The following is a 22,698-nucleotide window of genomic DNA, read 5'->3' as shown; positions in this document are numbered from 1 at the left end:
GATGGGGCTCGGCCCAGAGTGGTAGTACTGGAGATGGTAATAGGTGGTTGGACTCTGGTTATATTTTAAAGGTAGTGTCAACAGGAATTTTCTGACAGGTTGGATATGGAGGACAGAAAAAGAGGAGACAAGGATGTGTCCAAGGTGGTTGGCCTAATCAGCTTTATGGATGGAACTGTCATTAACTGAAATAAAAACTCGGCAGCTGGTTTGAGAGGGAAGATCATGAGTTTCATTTGGGCACGTTATGTTTGAGATGTCTATTAAACATCCAAATGGATATGTCAGGGAGGCAGCCAAAGTTCAAGAGAGAGGTCTGCGTCATGATGTAAATTTGGGAGTTGTTGGCAAATGATGGTGTATTGGTCAGGGCCCAATCAGGAAGGAGAAACCACACAGTAATTTGAACAGGAAAAGTTTATATTAAGAATTATTAGCTACAACAGGGTATTGCAGCAATGAGGCATGGGCTAGTAAGAAGAGACCCCTAAAGAATATAAGAATAGCAGATCTGAGGAGCAGCCACTACCCTATGGCAGAGATGGAAGGCCCAGGAAGGGCCCCCTCACCCCCGCCAACTGAGATCTAGAGCTCACTGGAGTAGTATGGCCATGGCCCACTCGTGTCAGGGGAGTCCCTGTAAGGTTGCCCACTGGAACTTGTTGGAAGTCCCTTTCTAAGTGCTGGGGGAAGCGGATGTGTCTCAGGAGAGTAACTCAATGACAAAACTTCCGGGAGGTCGTGGGGGAAAGGGAGTGGGGAACTCCTGGCCACCACGTACTGAAGGAGATGGCCCTGGAGAAGTCACCCACCTGCAGAAGCCTGGCCACGGAATGGAGCAGAACCTGTAAGAAAGACTGCTTGAATCCTGCAAAATCTCTATATTGACATGTACTGACCAAACTTAACAAGTCAGTCAAAGGAAAAATATTTAAAGGGCCCAACTCCATTCTTGCACAGTAAGAAATTAGTATGAATTTGTAGCAGAGATACAATAAATTGAGAACTGATACAGATGGCACATAAAACCACAAGACAAAATGAGATCACCCAGGGAATAAGTATCAACACAGAAGATAAGCCCAAAGGCTGAGCACTGTGGGCTCTCTCCATCTTAAACGGGTCAGGCAGGAGTGGAAAAACCAGCAAACGCCATAGAGGAGGAGCAGCCAGGGCTGCAGATGATGTTCTGGGAGCCAAGTGAATTAAGAGAGAATAGGAGGAGAGGAACAGAGAACATACTGACAATTGTTTTGTGAAATTTTGCTACAAAGGGGCGCAGAGAAAAGGTGTAGTATCTGGTATAGAAAATGGAGTCAAGAGGAGTTTGTTTTGAAGATGACAGAAACTGAATGTTGCATGATGATAGGAGTAGTAGGGTAAAAACTGAAATGTTGGGGAGAGAATAGACTGGCTGGAGTGGTGCCATGGAGATGATGGGATCCTGCACTGAAGTGCAGGCTTCCTCTAGGTGGACACAGTGGTGGTTCATCTACAGTAATAGGCAGGCAGCAGAGGGGGACATGGGTGGATGTGGTGGTGAAAGTCTGTGGTGGTGGGAGTCTCCACTTCCATTTTCCTAGTGAAGGAGGACGCAAGGAAGGGGGTTGGTGGGAAGGACTGAAGAGAGAGGAGGAGGTATGAAATACTCATGCAGAAGAGTGGCATAGACCAGGCAAAGCTGGAATTATTAAAGTGAGGGCGGTCAGCATGGTTTTGGGTTTTCCTCCAGCCATGTTTAGTTGCATTGCAGTAGCATGGAGTAGATGGAAAATTGGGTTTATCTAGGGCTCTCATTTTACCAAGCAGATATGATGAAGTGACAGGGAGGTGAGGGAGCTGAGGAAGTATGCAAGAGACTGATGATATCATTGACTATGGAGTTTAAGCTAGCTTAATAGGGAGAGAGAAGCCATCAGAGAGGAAGGCAGTAACATCTGGATTAGGGGCACTGGTAGGGTTAGGGGAGTTTTGGTTTCAGAGCATTAGCGGGAGTAACCTGGAAAGACAGGAGGTGGTGGTCAGAGTGGGATGCTTCAGGGGTTGCAAGCCTTGGATCTGACAAGGTCTAGGGTATGATCAGTATGATCACAGGAGGAATGAGAGGCTGATGTAAGGCAGAAGGCAAGAGTGGGATTCGTGGAACCAAGAGGATGTTAGAAGGATTACATACCTGTACACCAAGATCTCCAAGAAGTAAGAGGGGTCGTGTTGGAGAGAGTTACAAAATTGTAAGGTCTTCACAGATGAGGGAAGTGTGTGCCCTGTGCGGTAGCCTCCCTAGCACAGCGCAGTGCACGGTGGATGCCGAGGGAGAGAACAAGCCCCGTGTGAAAAGGCATGAACCACAGGGAGTCTCAGTTACAGAGTAAGCCTAGTTTTGTGGGGTAGAAGAACTGCCTCGGGACCACTGGTGGGATCATATTGAAAAGAAAACCTCCAAGACAAGAGGGAGATACAAACTCTGAAAATGTACCTAGCTTTGTAGGCAAAGAGCATCCCAGCTCACCTGAGATGGGGGTTAGATGAACTCCAAGGTGTCCCTCAGGTGGGAATGGGCAGAGCCCTGGGAAGGCAAACCTGCGCTCGAAGAAAACTGCAAGAGGCTGCGTTTCCCCAGGGAAAGCCCGTCTCCCAGGAATTTCATGCAGGGTCAGAGTTTGTCCCTGTCCTCAGAGTCTGTTGGTCCTGGGAAAAGAGGGAATTATAGCACTAAGGAAGCCCGAGAAGTCTCCAGCTCTGTCATCTTTAAAGATGAGCAAGTGGACGAGCCAGAGCGACTCCCAACCAGGAGATATTCCTTTAGGCAGTTGGGGAACGTGATGCCTGAGGCTTTCGGAGGGGACAGGCGCGGTGACTCCCCGGTGACCAGAGCTAAATATGTTACTTCCGGCTTTTGTCCCGCACCAAAGAACGGGTTCCAAACCGCGCTGTCGCCGCAGCCTCCGGCAGGACTCAGGCGTGACTAGCTCACGCACTGTTCTCCAAACGGCCACTGGCCCAGGGGCGCCAGCCGTCCTGGGGCGGGGTGGAGCGTGGCGGGGCGGAGCGTGGCGGGGCGTGGCTCCAGGTGGAGCGCACAGCGCAGACTCCGTCTGCGCCCGCCCTTAGCCAATCACAAGCCTGCCTTCCGGCTTTCCCCTGAAAGTCCGCCGGTCTCTTTCTTCTGTCTATTTGTTCCCCGCCGGCGTGTAGAGGCCGCGCGCACAGTGCATTTCCGTTTCCGGCGCTGTCCATGCGGGCCTGAGCCGGAGTAGCAAGTGTGAACCCGGTAACGGCCGCTGGCTGGGGGGAGGTGGTGGTAGTGGGGTCCCCGGGACTGAGGCTCTGGGAGGATCTCGAGTCTCGCGCGTGGTAAGGTCTTCCCTCGATCCTCCCGGACAGTCCCGAGGAGCGCCTCATGCGCTGGACAGGCATATTTCGTACCTGCCGGAGAAGTGCTCCGAGGTTGTTGGGGGAGTGGCTGAATGAATCGGTGCAGACAGCCCAGACGGGGAGGGGAGGTGGCGGGGAGGGATGAGGGGTCGTTTGATGGCGGCGTAATCTAGCAAGTGACGTAGACCTGAGTCCGATCTGTTGACTCCAAATTGTCCCGCTCCCCGCCCCCTCGCTGGGAGAAAGGGATCCGTACAAGTTCGGAACCAAATATAGTAGAGAAGAAAAATAATATCTCTGAAATCACACAGCTATTTAGTTTGTAAGCGTTCCTAGAGCCCAGCTCTCCTAGCTCCCGGCCAGTGTTTCTTGACATTATGCTGGTGTATATGGACTTTCTATGCCGCTGGTGTGTGGCCGTGGGAAATCGCTGACTGACCTCCTACAGTGTAGCCTTTTGATGTGGGCCTTAATACACACGGAAGACATTTGGATGTCCTTCATTGGCCACATCATAGCTGTAGCCATCTCCTGGCACGTCATAGGCAGACACAAATGTTTATTGAGCTGAAATCAATTCAGTACTGTAATTGAATGAAGTGGCCCCTCCTCCCCCTTGTTTTTAACCAAGCGCTTGGATTGTGTGCAGCCTTATTTCCTAAAAAACTCACTAATCCAGTGGTTCCCAGTTTGTGGGTCGTGAATTCCTGGAACTCTCAGAAATTATTGTAAGGGTTTCTGCAAATCCATGTGGTCTCCCGGCATCATCCAGAATCATATTTCGCACACATAGATACTCACTTTTAATGTAAATAGACGATTATTGTAATTTAAAAGTTTTACAGAGTCAACAAACACTAAAAGTAATACTGCTGTCATGTTGGAGGGTTATTAAAGTGCTTTAATTTTTTAAAATAAAATATCTTAAAAACGTTTAGGTTTGGAAACCACTTCTTTAGTCCACTTGATATTTAGGCCTCAGCTATCTGGTATGGTAACCACTGGTCATACTTGGCTATTTAAATTTAGAATTGAATGAAATAAATAAAATTAAAAATTCAATTTCTCATTTTCACTAGGTACATTTTAAGTTCTCAGTAGCCACATGTGGCTAGTGGTTGAAAAGTATAGATATAGAATATTTCCATCATTACAGAAAGGGACAGTGCTGGTGTAGACACTTACAATGAATAAAGAGTAACCTAAGCAGAGGTAACTAATTTAATTTATCTCATAACAGAGAGAAGTGAAATTGGGGATAATATTAAGCAGTTTCTATCCCTCTTGGGTGAACAAATACATATCTTTTCATAAAGAAGTAAATGAATTTTACTGTTTTTCCTGGGTATTATCTGGATTGTAAAATGTTTCCCCTACCTTCACCCAATTCTGTGTGGGTTAGAGTTACTTGAGAATTGGTAAAAAGCCACTATGGAGACTAAGGACCAGAAGAAACACAGAAAGAAAAACAGTGGGCCCAAAGCTGAGAAGAAAAGGAAACGGCACCTGCAGGATCTCCAACTTGGAGACGAGGAAGATGCGCGGAAGAGAAACCCCAAAGCTTTTGCAGTGCAGTCTGCTGTGCGGATGGCTCGATCCTTTCACAGGTGTGTTTAGCTGGAGTCTAGTGGTTCTTCCATTTATTCTTTTTAGAGAGTAGGAGCCTTTCCAGATGACATTGGATTCATGAGTCTATTCCAGGTCTGAAGGACATGGGGATGGTGCCATATTTCTTTTAATAAGAGGAGAGAAGTCTTTTCTGTGGAAGCCACCTTGCTGTCAGCATCTGCACACTGTTTGGCATTTTTGGCCCAAGAGAAAAGGTTGAGAGCTTTTTTTTTGGTGAGGAAGATTGTCCCTGAGCTAACATCTGTGCCAGTCGTCTTCTACTTTGTATGTGGGACACCACCATGTTGTGGCTTAGCGAGCAGGCTGTAGGTCTGTGCCTGGGATCCAAACCCAGGCCACCAAAACGGAGTGTGTGAACTTAACCACTGCACCACGGGGCTGACCCCAAGAGTTTTTCTTTAGAGAATTTGTTTGTTCATAAACTTTAAATAATTTCTATTGTAATAGGTGTGCTTGTGTTTTTTTCTGGATATGTTTCATATAATTGTAATATGTAGTGTTAAATAGCTTTTTTAGTGAGTATTATATGCCAGGCAGTGTGCTTTAAACATTATTGAATTGAATTCTCCCAGTAGGACGGCCAAATTTAACTCCAAAGCCTCTGTTCTTATTCATTATGATACAGTGCCTCCATGTTGGCCTTTTTTGTTTTGTTTTCTTTTTAAACTGGTACAGTCAACTAATAAAACAATCAGGTGTAAAATGTGTATAGTTTTCACTAGTCTGTACTGTTGAAGTCAATCTGTTAATATATGTACTGAAGTGTAGTCCACTTTAATCCAAATACCTGGGGCCAGGAGTTAACAAGTCAGTGGTCTCCATATATTGTCTGTTTTGCTCTCTTTAAAATCTTTACTTATAAGGATGAGGCTTTTTATATTTTAAAAGTGAATTTAATTTTTTTTTTTTTTTTTACAAATAGGACTCAGGATTTGAAGACAAAAAAGCATCACATTCCAGTGGTTGATCGAACTCCACTAGAGCCCCCACCAATAGTGGTGGTGGTGATGGGGCCTCCAAAAGTTGGAAAGAGCACTTTGATTCAGTGCCTTATTCGGAATTTTACCAGGCAGAAGTTGACAGAGATCAGAGGGCCCGTAACAATCGTGTCAGGTAGGAGGGTGCTGCCACAGACTGTCGTGGCAAGTGTTATCATCTGAGGGACATGCATGTCTTTGTTGAACATTTTCTTGACTGGTAAATGTTAAAGTAATATTGTCACTTCAGTTCATCTCTCGTACTTTTGCTGAGTTGCCTGTAGCTTCAGAAAAGGATAGATTCCCAGGGATAATAATGATGTAGATGTATACCTTACTCTGACTGCTATATGGATTTGCCAAGTGTGCTCTTCGGAAAGGCTTGACAGGCCTGGCAGGCTGGCTTGGCCATGGGGAGCACCTGAAGGTATTTCACAGATAGTGAGTACCTGCTGTGCACTGGGCACACCTGCTTGCCCTCATGAAGCCACATTCTTGTGGAAGTGAGGAAGTTTGTCCTGTGTGATCTAAGAGAGAAGACGAAACAAATTCCCAAAATGGCAATGGTAGAATCTGAAATCTATTATAGCAATAATATAGTTGGACTGAAGCTTTTCTTTATCTTTAAAGCATTCCTATTGTCTTTACTGATTTCTTGTAACTTAATTTAGAAATAATGATTGTTACATGAACATTCTGTTACATTAGGTTTGAGAATGTTTTTAGCTCTGGTGGGAACACAGGAAACTTTGATAGAAATAGAAACATTGGTCTGCTGCTAAACAGCAGGATCACGGTTGTCATCCAGCCTGCTTGTCTGCCTGTTCCAGTTTGAGTATTTTATTCGTATGGGTGGACTTTTGATACTAGTTTAAAATTAGAGAACATAGCAAGAAAACCAAGATGGAATTTATTTTGTTTCATCACTTTTCTCCTATAAGAATGAACTTCTGGCATACTTCTATAAGTATATGTGATGCTTTAGTGGATGTAGTTAAAAATGATAATTTGAGTTAATGGATAGATTTTTTCCAAGATTTTTTAAAAGTAAAATTTTCAGGGGCCAGCCTTGTGGTGCAGTGGTTAAGTTCACGTGTTCCACTTCGGCGGCCCAGGGTTTGCTGGTTCTGATCCCGGGTGCGGACTTACGCACCACTTGTCAAGCCATGCTATGGCAGGCATCCCACATAAGGTAAAGTGGAGGAAGATGGGCACAGATGTTAGCTCAGGGCCAGTCTTCCTTGGCAGAAAGAGGAGGATTGGCGGTAGATGGCAGCTCAGGGCTAATCTTCCTCAAAAATATAAATAAATAAAATAAAATTTTCATCTTTTCACTTATAGGTAAAAAGCGCAGACTCACCATTATTGAATGTGGGTGTGACATTAACGTGATGATTGATCTGGCTAAAGTAGCAGATTTGGTAAGTCAGTGGAGGCAACCTGGGTTTCTTTACAGCGGCGTGATAAGTTATTTATCCCATGTTGAAGGGAAGAAAAGTTTATGATTATTAAACGAATGGTGAGTATCATCAAGGATACGATAGATTTGTTTGAATTGATGATGATGATAATTGTTATAATAAAAATGGAATATGCACGGTGAATTGTATTCTAAAATCTTAAAGCTAACCACAGGATGGCGAAAACCTTTAATGGACGTAACTAATAAAAAGCTCACATATATAGTAGTACCATTTCTTGGACCCTTATTAGGCACTGTGCTAACAGCTTTCTACAAATTTAGCTCATCTAATCCCCTAGTGTGCCTTAGAGGTAAGTAGGTATTATCTCCAGTTTATATATGATGAAACTGAGGCTCCCAGAAGTTAAGTAATTTGTCTGAGGATGGGAGCTCTGCTCTTAATGGTGGCAGAACCTCCATGCTTAATGATTAAGTACATGGATTACCTTGAGAAGTTGTCAGAGTTTGTAATAGAAAATCTAGACAGTACTCAGCATATGGAACTTGTGCAGCCTCCATTACATTTACAAAAATGGTCATGTTCATTAATTACCTTTTAAACTAGCAAAGATAAAGCCAAATGAAAAAAAATTTAAACCATATTGATTAGGAGGTGTAGGGTAACAGATACCTTGTTTTTTTGATTCAACACTTTCTGACGAGCTGTTTGGTGACTTCCTTTGGCTCAGAAAGTCTCCTAAAATATAAAATCAAAAGTAATTTAATATAGATCTTACAACTGTGCCATTTTAATGTCAGAAAACTAAATATCACTCAAATTTTGAACATGTAATGCTACTGTTAATAAAAATAAGTGTTATTATCAGCACAAAATAGTATAAACTTATTAAGCCTTGTATATTTGAAATGATTGAAATAGTTCAGCATGAGTCATTAGTTTCTCTTTTACGTAAAATATACCAAGTCTCTAATTTTAGAAACATACACATATTAAGAAAGATGCCTTTGTATAAATCTTTTTAAGATTTAAAAAGGAACACAACACTTTTGGTAAAATGTTCAAACTGCACTACAGGTTACGCACAATTCATGTTTTCTCTTTCCTTATTCTGACCCCTAGTCTCTTAGTTCCTCTCAGCAGTATCCTTCTAGATACATGTATAAAATACACATGCAACCTTTTTAAAGCACACACTCTTTATTATATACACTGTTCTGTGCTTTGCTTTTTTTCACTTAATGTGTCTTGGAGGTATGTAATAAGTACTGTAGCTCAACCCCATTTTTTTTAAAGTATTCCGTTGTATGTACCAAGATTTGTTTGACCTGGCTTGTATTGATTGCTCTAGGTTGTCATAAAGCCTCCTAAGTCACAGTGAAGGCTCACATAATGCATGGATTTGTGTGTGCGTGCACATGTCTGTGCATTGGAGGAGTAATACAGGCTTACTTTAGGTGACCAAAGACTGTTTGCTATTCTTCTAACCCTACTGTTAATTGTTTGCCGCTTGGCGCTCTGTGGTATCAAATGGGGTATAGGGATGGTCCACAGCCACCCCACTCACCTTCGACCTCTTCTGGTGGTGTTGGAGAACTCCATGTGCCAGCTTGGCCTGTAGTCTGCAGTGGCAGCTAGGCTGTCTCACAGTGCTCGGTGGCCACCTTCCTGTGTTTGCAGTTTAGGGCGATGAATGTTCTCTGGTTTAATCAAAGATAAGTTTAAAAAAAAAATTTTTTTTCTAGTTAGCTACACAAATATGAAAATAGAGATGTCTTTAATATCTTAAAACTAGAAGTCTGCAGGAATCAACTCTGAAATTATTTTGCATGTTTGAAGAGTCATAAATTTTAAAAATTGAACTTGTCCACTTATATTCTCTTATAGATTACCATTTATAACTTTACTGTTCTTTGACTCAGTTCTAAACTGGTAGCCTTCTTTTTAGTTTCTGAGCAATTTGCTTATTACAAATTAACATATAAGATATAGTTTTCCTACTACAGATTTCCCAGCAAAAACCTTTTTTTCCCCCATGGGAAGATTGAAACAAAAATGATTTTCTATACTTTTTTTTTTTTTTGAAGATTCGCTCTGAGCTGACATCTATTGCCAATCTTACTCTTTTTCCCTCACAAAAGCCCCCGAGTGCGTAGTTGTATATCCTAGTTGTAGGTTCTTCTAGATCCTCTATGTGGGACGCTAGCTCGGCACAGCCTGGTGAGCGGTGCTTGGTCACTGTCCAGGATCCGAACTGGCGAACCCTGGGCCGCCAAAGCAGAGTGCACGAACTTAACCACTGAGCCATGGGGCTGGCCCCTCTATACATTTTTGAAATTTTTCATTGATCACCACTTCCTCTCCTTTTTTGGGTGTCAGGGATCTGTTATTTGGCTTAAAAATACTTTACAAAGAACTTTATTTCTGGGGCTTGCCCAGTTGTGTGGTGGTTAAGTTCATGCACTCTGCTTCGGCAGCCCCGGGTTCACCAGTTGGGATGCCTGGCATGGACCTACACATGACTTATCAAACCTTGCCGTGGCAGCGTCCCACATGGAAAATAGAGGAAGATTGGCACAGACATTAGCTCAGGGGCAGTCTTCCTCACCAAAAAAAACCCCTTTATTTCTTGAAGTGAGTACTTTTCAAATGAAGACCCAATTAGACCCAGCTTTTTCTGAGTTATTTCTCATGTATCCAAATTCTTAAAATGGAAGTTTATATCATGGTGGATATTGTCTCACGGTTGCCTTTTAGAGCAAGTCAAAGCCTGGTGTTTTCTCTGTCATGGTGATTCCTAAGTAATCATTTGATTTAGTCTAGAGCAGGAGTTGGCAAACTTTTTCTGTAAAGTGCCAGATAGTAAATATTTTAGGCTTTGTGGATCATAGTGTCTGTTGCAACTAATTAATTTTGCATTGTAGTGCAAAAGCAGCTGTAGACAATACGTAAACGAGTTAACATGGCTGTGTTCCAGTAAAACTTGAGTTATAAAATGCGTGATGGGCCATATTTGGCCCACAGGTCATAGTTTGCTGATGATCTGTTTTGAGTAGCTTCCTTGAGAAATTGTGTTTTCTGTTTTTAGGTCCTGATGCTTATAGATGCCAGCTTTGGCTTTGAAATGGAAACATTTGAGTTTCTAAACATCTGTCAAGTACATGGCTTTCCTAAAATTATGGGTGTTCTCACTCACTTAGATTCCTTCAAGTATAATAAACAACTGAAGAAGACAAAGAAACGATTAAAACACAGGTTCTGGACAGAAGTTTACCCGGTAGGAAGAGAATTAATTATTGAATACTAATACTGTTAACCTTTAAAAATAGACAGGATGAGTAAGAGAAATTAACAAACATCTTTACAGGATTCACCTCCTGAGTTTCCTTTATGTGTATGTTCATAGTCCGTGGAATATTTCCACGATGTAGTCTTGATTGCAGACCTCCTGGGGTGTGTCATTTGTCTCCATATCCCCCAGCACCAGGTTGTGTCTGACTCTGAGTGTTTTTGATTTGTGATTTAATAGAGTTTGTCTGAAGTATCTCCTAGTTATGGGACCAGGAACTGTGGTGCACACATATTGCTACTCCTGCCTCCCCTCCATACTACTGAGGCCCAGCAGTCACAGAACTTTTTCTGTGCTCACAGGCCTCACTGCCCTCTCTGTGCAGTACTGAAGACCGATGCCACTGCTTGACTGGAGAGCAGTCTTGAAACTGAATGTGTTTGCCGTTCTGCCCCTATGAAACCCTAATAAGAGGAGTCCTGAAAAGAAGCCAGAGAAGTTCTGGAAGCATTGCACAGTGATTTGCTAGAAGTCGCCCTTTCTTAGGATTGCTTCTCATTTAGAGACCTTTATTTTGGTGCAATATCGACAAGAATTTAATTAATTAATTTTTTTTTAATGTTTAGGGTGCCAAGCTGTTCTACCTCTCTGGAATGGTACATGGAGAATATCAAAACCAAGAAATACACAATCTGGGTCGTTTTATTACAGTTATGAAGTTTAGGCCTCTTACATGGCAAACCTCTCACCCTTATATCCTGGTAGACAGGTAAAAAGTGAATGCAAAATTTTTCTTCCTGGCCTACATATTTCAAAGCTAAAAAGGTTAAAAAAGAATAGTAATAAGGTTTATTTTCTGCTTATTTTTTAATGTAGTTGATGGAAAATATCTACTTTTTTTGTATTTTTAAAGATGCTGTAGTTTTGAGAGTAAAGTGTGAAATGTTCAGAAAATGAGGATTTTGAAGCATTTAAGGCTGCAGGATGTGGGCCTATCCTGCCTTTTCAGCCTTAACTTTCAGTGATACTGTCTTTGGACTGTGGTGCTCCAGTCACTCAGATGTGCCCTGTGCTTTCCTGCCTTTAGGCTTTTTTTCATATTGTTTTCTCAGCCTGGAGTACCCTTTCTCCACTTGTAAAATCCAAGCCACACTAAAAAACCCAGATCACAGCTTAGTCCTCTTTCATAAAGGGTTTTTTGGGATATTTTCTCTACTCTTCCTCAACCCCTAGTGCATGTCACTTCTCATTTCTGGAGAGAGATGCAGTCATGTGTTGGCTCCTTTTCCTCTGGTAGATGGTTAACTGTGCTTCCTTATTTCTGAATTTAATAATTTTCTAAGCAGCATATTTAGTGAACTAGCGAATGTGATGCATCATTGACACGTTAAGGGAGGTACAAGAACTCTGACATTCATTTCTGCTGTATAATTGCTTTTTATTTCTCTAGGATGGAAGATTTGACAAACCCAGAAGATATCCGAACAAATATCAAGTGTGACCGAAAGGTGTCTCTTTACGGTTACTTAAGAGGAGCACACTTGAAAAATAGAAGCCAAATTCATATGCCAGGTATGCTTTTCTTGTAAAATACACTGTATTTGTAAAACTCCTGGGATGACTTCTTTTCTCAGGAAAACTGAAAAAGGACTGAATAAGATAGAGCCATGTTGCTGGAAGTTTTAAGAGTAACCCAGCTCTGCATCGGCCAGCAAAGTTGTTGAGTTGACCGGATCCCCTCTGCTCTGATGGTGTTGTTTGGCCCGAGAGGCACAGTGCCAAACAATGTGCTTGTCGTGGTTGAAGCCTTTCGACTGGGCCATTTCTACCGACAGTCAGTACACCTGTCAGCTAAAGCTGTCTTCCCGTCTCTGTCTTCCAGGTGTAGGAGATTTTGCTGTGAGTGATGTCAGTTTCCTCCCAGACCCTTGTGCACTTCCTGAACAACAAAAGAAGCGCTGTTTAAATGAGAAGGAGAAGTTGGTTTACGCACCTCTCTCTGGAGTTGGTGGTGTGCTGTATGACAAAGATGCTGTCTATGTCGACCTTGGTGGCAGCCATGGTTTCCAGGAATCGGTGAGAGAGAGGTTGCAGGAAGTAATGTAGTCAGCTTTTATTTACTGAAGCTTTTTATCTTTATTCATATTTATGATAAAGGCCACAATGCACATTGTAAATATACAGAATACTTAATTGTACCAGGCAGAAAGTAAGAGTCGTGTCCTCCATACCTCCCTGCTGCCAAGACACGTGGATCTCGCGTCTCCCAGCGTGAGCAGTGCAGGCAGTCTGGCACCGTACTTCCTGTCTCTGTATACAAAATGAGTGTGTTTTCTAGCTCTCTTTGGTCTTTCTCTTTTTTTCTGTTTTTCTCTAAACATAAACGTATCTATTTAGATTATATTCTATGTATTTAGATTATTGTATATGTATACAAATATACATATATATGGTATTTGTGGGTGTGAGAGAGGGAAGTAATATTTGTTACATGGAATCTGACTATAAATGCTTTTGCAACGTTTTGGGGCACCTAAGAATATGTGATGCCATTGTTCCCTGTTAGTATTTGTAAGCTGCTTCGGTCTCTTTAAGCTGTGCAGTACTTCATTGTACGGCTAAGCCTCGTTTACTGAAGCACCCCTCGGAGAGCCACGGGTCCCACCCCTGCCCCCTGGCTTGGGCCGTGCTGCAGTGAGCACCCTCACGCCTGCAGCTTTGCTCATTGGGAGAGATCTTTCTATGCAGCGAACCCTTGAAGTGAAATTTTTTAATCAAACGGTAGCACAATTTTTTTTAAATGGTCTCCAGATTTTTATTTCTTTGTTCTGAAATGGGATTTTATTGGGCTAAAAAAATGCTTTCTGTAGCATTGGCACCTAAGATTTTCCTAGCTTAGTATTAAGGTTATCAGGTTGTATACTCCATGACCTTTGGAAAAGTTTAATGAAGACAGATCAATTTTAGGCTTTGTTGTAAGAATTGTTTTTTTTTTAGGCAGTAAGAAAGCTTCTCATGAACTATGTTTAGGATAATTTTGAGAAACTGATTGAAACCAGTGTGTCTCTTCAGAATCCTTGTGCGTTCCTCACTCTCCCTTTCTTGATGGCCTTGACAGGACGAGGCGAGGCCCACCCATGAACTGGTCCAGAGTCTCATTTCCACCCATTCCACTATCGATGCCAAGATGGCTTCAAGTAGAGTGACACTTTTTTCTGATTCAAAACCACTGGGGTCAGAGGATATAGATAATCAAGGGTAAGTGTCCTTTTTTTCCTATTTTTAATAAAATATATCACAGAAGACCATATCACCCATAACTCTGCCGTCATAACACATTTTGTTGGAATTCATTCCAGGTGGTTTTGTTTTGCTTTGCTTGTGTGTGCCTACGTTTCTGAGGGCTCTTCACTTATGTGACATTACATGGAAGTATTTTCTTGAAATAGTGTACAAGAGTCAGTTTTTAACAGACCCAGAATATTCCTCAGATATCACAAAACCTTTTCCGTAGGTTGCTTTTTGTTTCTTAGGAAACCTGAGGTCATTTGGCTTTCTTTTAGTAACCAACATACAGAACAAGCAGAGTCAGGGAGCCTGTTCAGGTGGCTGTCCAGAAGCCACATAGCTTGTCTCTAAAAGTTGTAATTAGATTGCATTGTAGTATCTCCTGTGGGTTGATTTCCACTAATATCTGGCTAATGTGAATTATTTTCAGTCTGGATTGGGAATTTGTATACCTTATAGTGGATGTTTGGCTTTATTGTGGTGATTTATGACTCTCAATAAAAATCAATCTGAAAATGATTGAGATTATTGAGTTTGTAGTTTATTATAAATATATCCAAATGAAGGGAAATTTTTTTGGAAACATCTGTCTGCTGCGCTCTAACTAGCAGATGATATAGCATGGTAATTAAGTGCAATAGACCTACTAGTTTGGGGAAATTGGTTGCTCTAAACCTCAATTTCCTAATATCTCATAGTTGTTGTGATGATTAAATACAATAGTGGACATAAGCTCCTTAGCATGATGTCTGGCAGGTAAGAAGTATTCACTAAAAGATCCCCATTATTACAATCAATGTTAGTAGCTATTTTCTTCTTTTGAGTATTCCTTTAGCCATGCTTGTCCCCATGTATACTCTTTCTCACAGTTACAGTCACAATACATGTAAAATGTTCGTATCTGTGTTGTGAGCATTTTCTTTCTATAGTCTTTTTACATAGTTATCATTTTGTTATTATTGGTGCATTCTAACTTATCTGTCCTCTTTTAGTACAATTTTTAGTATTTTCCTAATGGGTTTTTTCAGTTTTCTATATACAGCAGTTTTATATACACTGCTACATTAGTAGCTTCTTAGTTTATTTTATCCTCTGGTTTTAGCATCTTGAGGATGACCCTTTATCAGGTATTGCATAGGTGATTTCAAAGTGGCAATGTTCTTAATCTTTCTCCTTCTACATTTGTTAGCTGGCATTCTTTAACAACGGGCTTTCACTTCCACCCCTTTATTTTAGTATCACTGTTGACTAGTAAACTTTTTTTAAAAATTCCATTTGTTATTATCCCATGACTATCGTTATTTCACAGTTATTCTATATTGTCCCTTCTGTCTGCCTCTTGTGTCCTTTTGGCATGTCCCCATTAGTCTTTGAGTACTTCCTTGCTTTCTGACACAAGATGTTCCAGGCTTACTTTGTACTTTCCCTGCCGTGGACCTGGATTCAGCCATTTCTGTAAGGACCATCTGGAAGTGATCCATCTTCTGAAAGATCTGTTAAACACTCACTTCCCTTTTGAGCAGTTTTTTCCTAAAATTAGACCTTTTTTTTAGGAAAAAAAGTTGTCTCCTGCTTCTCTTTATAAGTTGTTTTGAAGAGTGGCATTAGGGAATTGTGCATGAGTTTGCTTATTAATTCTTCCAGTATTATCGAATCACTTGTTATGCTATGTCATTTAAAGCCATTCCTTGACATTATTTTCTAATTCTTTGCATATGTATTGACTTACCATTTCTAGATTGGCCAATTATTGTACGAATTGAATTATTTTTCATTTACTTGGTGATATAGGCTGTGGATGCCAAAAGAGGAAAAGCAGATGGATTTGAAAACTGGTCGAGTCCGTCGGAAAGCCATTTTTGGAGATGAAGAAGATGAGTCTGGAGATAGCGATGATGAAGATGATGAAGAAATGTCCGAAGGTGACAGCTTGGAAAATAGCTCTAGTGATGATGAAACAGAAAAAGAGGAGGATGCTGAAATGGCTGATAAAGAGTATATGACTGGGAAAGGTGTCAAACGGCAGAGACTTGAGGAGATGGAAGAAGATGTTGAGGTGGATTTGCCAGCATTTGCTGATAGTGACGATGACCTTGAGAGGAGCTCAGAGGAAGAAGAAGCAGAGGAAGCCGATGAAAGCAGTGAAGAAGAGGATTCCGCTTCAGAAGGAGAGAGGGATATTTTAGAATCTAAGGCTGTTGGAGAAGGTAGTAAAGCAGGTTTGAGTGACAGTTTGAATCCAGAGAAGTCTTTGACAATGAAAAAAGCTATCCTCACCACTTCAGATTCAGGTCATTGCACAGCTGAAGAGGCATTTGCATCTGAAGATGAATCTGAAGAAAGCTCCTCTCTCAGTACAGAGGGAGAGGATTCAGAAAACGAAGAGGTTACTAGAAAAAAGATTCCAGAGTCTTCTCAGGTGGTTAGTGGTCAGAAGCTGGGATTAGAGAACTTGATTAACGAGACCAGTGATGTAGAAGACTTACTCAGGGAGGAAGAAAGTTACAAGGAAGAAAATAAGTTTCCCACAGAAACTTCAGGTATGCTCAAATTTAATTTAACTGCCATTTTAAACTTGACACTGAAAATGTTCTACAAATAGAGTCTACATTTGGGGGTCTGCTGTTTTGGAGATTTTATTAGCAGTTCAGATATTGCACCTCATAAAAGGATTTCAGGATGAATGAGCAGTAAACTTGAAACACAGAGGAAAGATAAATAGACTTAACTGATGTTGGCGTTGGTCCTTTCAGGTGCCCTCAAGTGGAAGGAAGACCTTTCCAGGAAGGCAGCTGAGGCCTTTCTGAGGCAGCAACAAGCAACTCCAAACCTTCGAAAGCTTATTTATGGAACAGGTAAAGAGCTCTGGTTCAGATCTAGAAACATTTTAGTGTCTTCGGCTCTTTTCTGAAAAGGGGGTGAGGAATTGGTTGGAGGATTTGGGTGCTACTTTTGATATCCATAAGATATTCCTGGCTGTCATAGTTTATATTCGGCAGGTGTTTTTAGCCATTAGCTCATGAGGACCATAAATCAATCATATGAACTAGATTTATGGGTTTACTGTAAAACTTTTGATGAGAATACTTTCCATTACATCATTTTATGCCTCCTATACAAAGTCCTACATGGGAATTTTTGCATAGAATTTAGTGCCAGAAAAATATTTCTACCTGTAAATGTGTATTTTTCCTTTCTGAGAATGAGAACTCTGTGTAACTCATTCTGTTTTTCCCTTTTGCCCTTGTCCTCTGATGTTGTATTTTATTAAACTGTTTATATGTTGTTTTTGGAAAAAATGTAAATCAATGATGCAAAAAATAAACATAAAGTGGTGAACTTTATATTGTGGTCCTCTGTTAATACATGATTAGACCAAGGCCAAAGGAGTATATATGAGCCAGGAGCATCAAATCAGAGGATTGGTGTGTACCTGTTTCCACTCAGGTTTTGCCTGAGTACTCTTAATGGTTAGAGACTCAACACTCTGCAAGAGAAACTCTTTATGGTAATTGAAAGCCCTGCCTTTAAATGTCCCTTTCTTCCCACAACCCTTAGTATTCTCCCTCCTCAGTGGACTCTTTGCTGCTGTCTTGCGGGAGGGCAGACATGGTCCAGACATGTTGACAGTAGTTCTTTGGCCTTTCTCTGTCTGTGGCAGATGCGCTCCTGGGCCCTACCGTACATACCTTGAACAGGGACACTCAGTCCCAAGTCCTCTACAGTGTGGATTTGTTCTCACTTTTCCATCATGGTGGTCTTTTTAGTGACAGAGGATAATGAAGAAGACGATGATGATACCAGGGAAGAGATTGGAGGGTTGTTTCGTGTCAGCCAGCCTGCCAGAGAGTGTAAGCACAAGGCCGACTCTCTGGACTGCTCCAGATTTCATGTGGAGGCGCCTCATGATTGGGACTTAGAGGAGGTAAGGCTGGGTGTGAATAGCATGTTTGATTTGAGAATAAAGGAATTCTTCTGAAAGAAGATTATGTGATTTCAGTATTGCCTACCTGTTATTAGCTTTTTCTTTTTCTAAGATAAAAGGGCATTTCACCAGATACTGGAGTAAATATTTCTTGCATCCTAGGCAATAACATGTTCAGAGTTTAGTCAGACCACGTGCATGTGTTACTGAGAAAAGGAAAATGTTCAACTTTTAGTGTGGATAGTAGCATTAATCTTTATTTCCAAGCATTGCACATAAGCTTTCACACATTTGAAATATTTTGTGTTTTATAACTAGGATATACCTAGTGTCCCTGAGTTAAATTTAGAGTTTCTACTATTCATAAGCAAACAGAAATCCGTGACAATGGTAAATTTTCTTCTTCTGCTCACAACTCTCTAGTCACACTGGAATTCATTCAGGTCTCAAACTTGCCAGGCTTATTCCCATCTTAGACCTCTTGCCCGCTCTTATTTTCCTCTTCTGAAGTGTACTTCTGATCCCCCAAGGCTGGCTTCTTTGGATCATTCCGTTTGGCTTAAATGTCACTCCTCAGAGAAACCCAGTCACTCACACATTCCCAATTGTAATTCACTGGGTAGCACTTATGTACTTTGTGAGATTTTATGTAACCATTTTTTACATTAAAATGTAAATCAGGTTACAGAAGACCACATAAAAACAACTGATTAACTTAAGGGCTTACTAGGTGAGTACATCATGTGTCCATCCTGGTCATAGTCCTCTCTCTCCCTGCAGAGGGAACCACAACTCTTATGGTAATCCGTTTCTTCATAGTTTCATCCTCCAAGTTTGCCTCATTAAACACCATAGTGTAGTTTTACCAGGTTTTTTTGTTGTTGTTTTTCACTATGCCTTTTAAGTCTCTTAATCTATAATCCTTGCCTTTGCCTATCTCTTTTTTTCCCTTAGATTTTACTTGTTTAAGAAACCAAGTATTTGATTTGTAGAGTTTCTCATATTCTGAATTTTGTAGATTGCATTGCATCCCTGTGTTCAGTTTATCAGACTCCTCTCTCCTCTGTATTTCCTATAAATTGATACAGAGCAATATCAATAAAGCTGAATGTGTTGATGGAAGTGGTCTATGTATACACTGTCTGGTGTGGCTACTTGTGGCTGTTGAGCACTTGAAATCTGGCTAATGAGACAGAACAACTAAATGTTTAATTTTATTTGTTTTATTTAATCTTGATTAATTAGAATTTAAATAACCACATGGTTGTAGCTCCTTTATAGACAGCACATCTAGAAGTTTGATTGGATGTAGGTTTGATTTTTATTTTTGGCTTCCTAGGTGGTGGTGTTTTTTTAATTAGGAAGCACATAACATCATCTTGTGATGTTAGCAACTGTAAATGGTCAATGCCTAGATCCATTAATTAAGAATGTAAAAACCTTAGGAACACTAAGAAACTTTGAAAATCTGTTGAATTAGTATTTGTTTACTTATGAGGTAAGGGAGCTAGTAGTACTTTGCTTTTCCACTGCTTAATGTTATGACATTTATATTTTTATCTCTATGGTTATACTCTCTACATCTAGGGTATACTATCTCAGGCCCACTTGGAATTAGAATATCCATAAAATGGCTTGGAAAGTATTTAAGGGCAAGTTGTCACCTACTACTACTACTTAATAGGAGTTGTTTTGTTGAGTGATTGGAGCATGTCAACTCAGGCTGACTTTTCTGTATAAGGTTATGAACAGTATCAGAGATTGCTTCGTGACTGGGAAGTGGGAAGAGGATAAAGATGCAGCCAAGATCTTAGCAGAAGACGGTAAGTAAAGGGCTGTATTCTTCAGAGAAGACTGCCTTCTCTTTATTTTCTTCCGTTATCTTTAACAGTAAAGTTGAAAATACTGGTCAATTGTGAAATGCTTTGGGGAACTCTGACAGGACTTGTGGGTAGTATTCTGGTTCCTCCTTTCGTGGTGATCTTCTTTTCCCCACCTGGTTAATTGACTTATGAGATATGGACCTTGAGGAAAAAAGGAAGGCTTTCCATAAATTTTATCATGCATTTGTTAAACATAGATTTTTGTGTGTGGAAAATGTGCTCTGATTTTGATGATAAAGGTAATATGCATTGTAGAACATTTAGAATAAAAAGTATATATCATACCGTAGCCTCCACTACCTGTAAGAAACCTTTGTTAACCTTTTGAGATATTTCCTTCCAATCATTTAAAATTTTATATGTATATATAAATATAAACTTTCCTAGTTATAATTATACTTTATATAAATCGTGTCCTTAAATTTTTTCAAAGGTTTCATCTTTATGATTTAAGTATTATAATTCACTTTACAGTTCTGTTTGACATTTAAGCAATTTACTTTGTCCATATTATAAATAACCCTGTGTTGGACCACCTTGAAGTAACTCTTGGATCACGTTTTTTGTTTTCATAAGATAGATTCATAAAGTGAGAATTGTTGAGTCGTTTTTGTGGACCGCAGTTGCCAAAAAGTTTTGCAGAAAGTTGTGTTATGTGCCCTTGAGCAGTGTATCTTAGGACTTATTTTACTGCTTTCATTCAGTATTGAGTACTGACCATAAAAAATGATTTTTTGCCAATTTAATAGATGAAAATGCTTTCTTCTATTTGTAACTGGCATTTCTTTGATTACGAGTAAGTGAGAATATTTATTTAAGGTGTGTTGGCTTTGGCGTTTCTTTGAATTCCTTGTTTGTATCCTTTGTCCATTTTCTAAGGAGATGTTAATATATTTTTTACTGATTTGTAAAATTACTCTCTAAAGAATATTTATCCTTCTTCATTTGTTGCAAATTTTTTTTCTGCTTTTTATCATTTAATTTTTAAATTTTGTTTAGTGTTACATTAAACATACATTTTAAAATATCGTGTGGTTAGATCTATCAGTCTTTTGGGGGCGAGTTTATTACTTTTATTTTTCTCATAGACATCCCTTTCATATCGCTGCACTAACTGGGTTGTTTTACAGGTTTCCATTACTGAAAAACTCACATAAGCCATCTGTTACTTGCACTTGCTCATTTCTAATATTGTCCCTTTTTTTAAAGTTAGATTTGCAAGTTATCTATTTTGTTAATTCCATAACTTTTAGATTTATTTTTCAATTCTGTTTACCTCATGATTAGAAAATTAATGAAGTTTGACTTTTCCTTTTAATTGTATTCATTAGTTGTGGGATTAGAAATTTTTTATTTTTGTTTTTAAGGAAGGCGCTTTTTAAAAATTAGGCTATAGCTTAATGACTTTTGGCAATTATATACACCTATACCCGTCAGCCAAGGGTAAGAACATTTCCCATCACCCCCAAAATGTTTGCCTGTGCACTTTATCATCCGTGCTCAATCCCTACCCCAGGCAGCCGCTTTTGGATTTCTATCACCATAGATTTGTATCACGTGATCTGGGACTTCCTACAAATGTAATCACAGTGTGTTTAGTGGGTTCTTTCCCTCAGCATGATGTTTTACTTTTTAATAAATCAACCCTGTTGAGATGCATTTGGCATACAATTAAATACACCTGTTTTAAGAATATAGTTTGGACAATTGTATGTGCTCATACATCACCATTACAAGCAAGAAATAAAATAGTACCATCCCCACAGAAAGTACCCTCATGCTCCTTTGCAGTCGGTCCCTGCCCTCACAACCACACCAGCCCCGTGGCAACCAATAATGGTCTGCTTTCTGTACTATAGATTAGTTTTGCCTTTTCCAGAATTACATAATAAAATATACTTTCTTTTGTTTAGAGATTCTTTTACTTAGCATACTTTTTTTGAGATTCATTCATGTTATAGTTTGTTTCTTCTTATTGCTGAGTAGTATTCTGTTGCATGGGTATGTCACAATTATTTATCTGTTTTTCTCTTGGTGGCCATTTAGGTTGTTTGCAGTTTTGGGCTGTTAGAATTAAGGCTACTTTGAACATTTTTTCCAGTTTTTGGCTGTTACAGTTAAGCCGCTCTGAAAAAAAACAAAGGTTTTTTTGTGGAAATTGGTTTTCTTTTCCCCTTGGTAAACACCTAGGAGTGGAATGGCTGGACTATAGAGGAGGCGGATGCCCGACTTGATAAGAAGCTGTAATAGTGTCTGACTCCATTTCTATGTTTGACTGATGACAGCTCTTAAGTACCCTCCTGTCCTCCATTTGGGCAAGCTGATTAAAAAGCCCAGGTGCTCCTCTTTTGGCACCATGAATGAGTTCAAACCACGTACACCCCTGCCCTCACGCAAGCATCACCATCTAACGCAATTAACACCCACAAGCTATTCTCCTTTCCCTCTCAAACTATATTTGAACTACCTTGGGAAGTCTGCTCTGCTCTCCCCAGAAAGACTAATTATGTAAGTCAAAAATCTTTCCATATCCTCTTGATGCAGGTGGGCTGTCATCTGACTTAGTATCCAAACCAAATTTTGGGTGGGAGGTCCATCCTGTCTCTATGGGGTGACCACAAAGTAAACTGCCCCACAGGTCTTCAAAGAGAAGGCCAGCAGAGGATGAGAATTTTCAGTTCACATCCCAGTGGGAGTGAAATAGTGTCTCACTGAGGTTTTAATTTGTATTTCCCTGATGACTAATGACAGTGAGTATCTTTTTCTGTGCTTATTGGCCATTTGAATATCTTCCTTTGTGAGATGTTCAAGTCATTTGCCTATTTTTTTAAAGAAATAAACTTTATTTTAAAATAGTTTAGATTTAGAGAAAAGTTGTGAATATGATACAGAGTTTCTATATACCTCATAT

General features: G+C 40.3%; 1 protein-coding gene across 3 annotated transcripts in view; it reads left to right on the top strand.

The window, feature by feature from the left end:
• Positions 1 to 3,086: 3,086 nt before the first annotated feature.
• BMS1 (BMS1 ribosome biogenesis factor) overlaps positions 3,087 to 22,698 on the top strand; it is a 38,989-nt gene continuing 19,377 nt past the window's right edge. Inside the window, exons 1-13 of one of the 3 annotated variants that reach the window (XM_008519599.2) lie at positions 3,087 to 3,271; positions 4,778 to 4,982; positions 5,927 to 6,117; positions 7,323 to 7,402; positions 10,491 to 10,679; positions 11,318 to 11,460; positions 12,142 to 12,263; positions 12,574 to 12,767; positions 13,810 to 13,949; positions 15,771 to 16,519; positions 16,733 to 16,834; positions 17,747 to 17,904; positions 19,646 to 19,727. In XM_008519599.2, coding sequence (XP_008517821.1) covers positions 4,807 to 4,982; positions 5,927 to 6,117; positions 7,323 to 7,402; positions 10,491 to 10,679; positions 11,318 to 11,460; positions 12,142 to 12,263; positions 12,574 to 12,767; positions 13,810 to 13,949; positions 15,771 to 16,519; positions 16,733 to 16,834; positions 17,747 to 17,904; positions 19,646 to 19,727 — 2,326 coding nt within the window. In that variant the 5' untranslated portion in view covers positions 3,087 to 3,271; positions 4,778 to 4,806. Of the gene's footprint in view, positions 3,448 to 4,777; positions 4,983 to 5,926; positions 6,118 to 7,322; positions 7,403 to 10,490; positions 10,680 to 11,317; positions 11,461 to 12,141; positions 12,264 to 12,573; positions 12,768 to 13,809; positions 13,950 to 15,770; positions 16,520 to 16,732; positions 16,835 to 17,746; positions 17,905 to 19,645; positions 19,728 to 22,698 lie in introns of all 3 variants that reach the window. The other 2 variants (XM_008519601.2, XM_008519602.2) reach the window with 2 other exon arrangements.

Source organism: Equus przewalskii, chromosome 1, assembly GCF_037783145.1.
Source record: "Equus przewalskii isolate Varuska chromosome 1, EquPr2, whole genome shotgun sequence".
Lineage (NCBI taxonomy): Eukaryota > Metazoa > Chordata > Mammalia > Perissodactyla > Equidae > Equus > Equus przewalskii.
The sequence above is the reverse complement of the archived record's forward strand: the minus strand, read 5'-3'. Positions and strand labels throughout refer to the sequence as shown.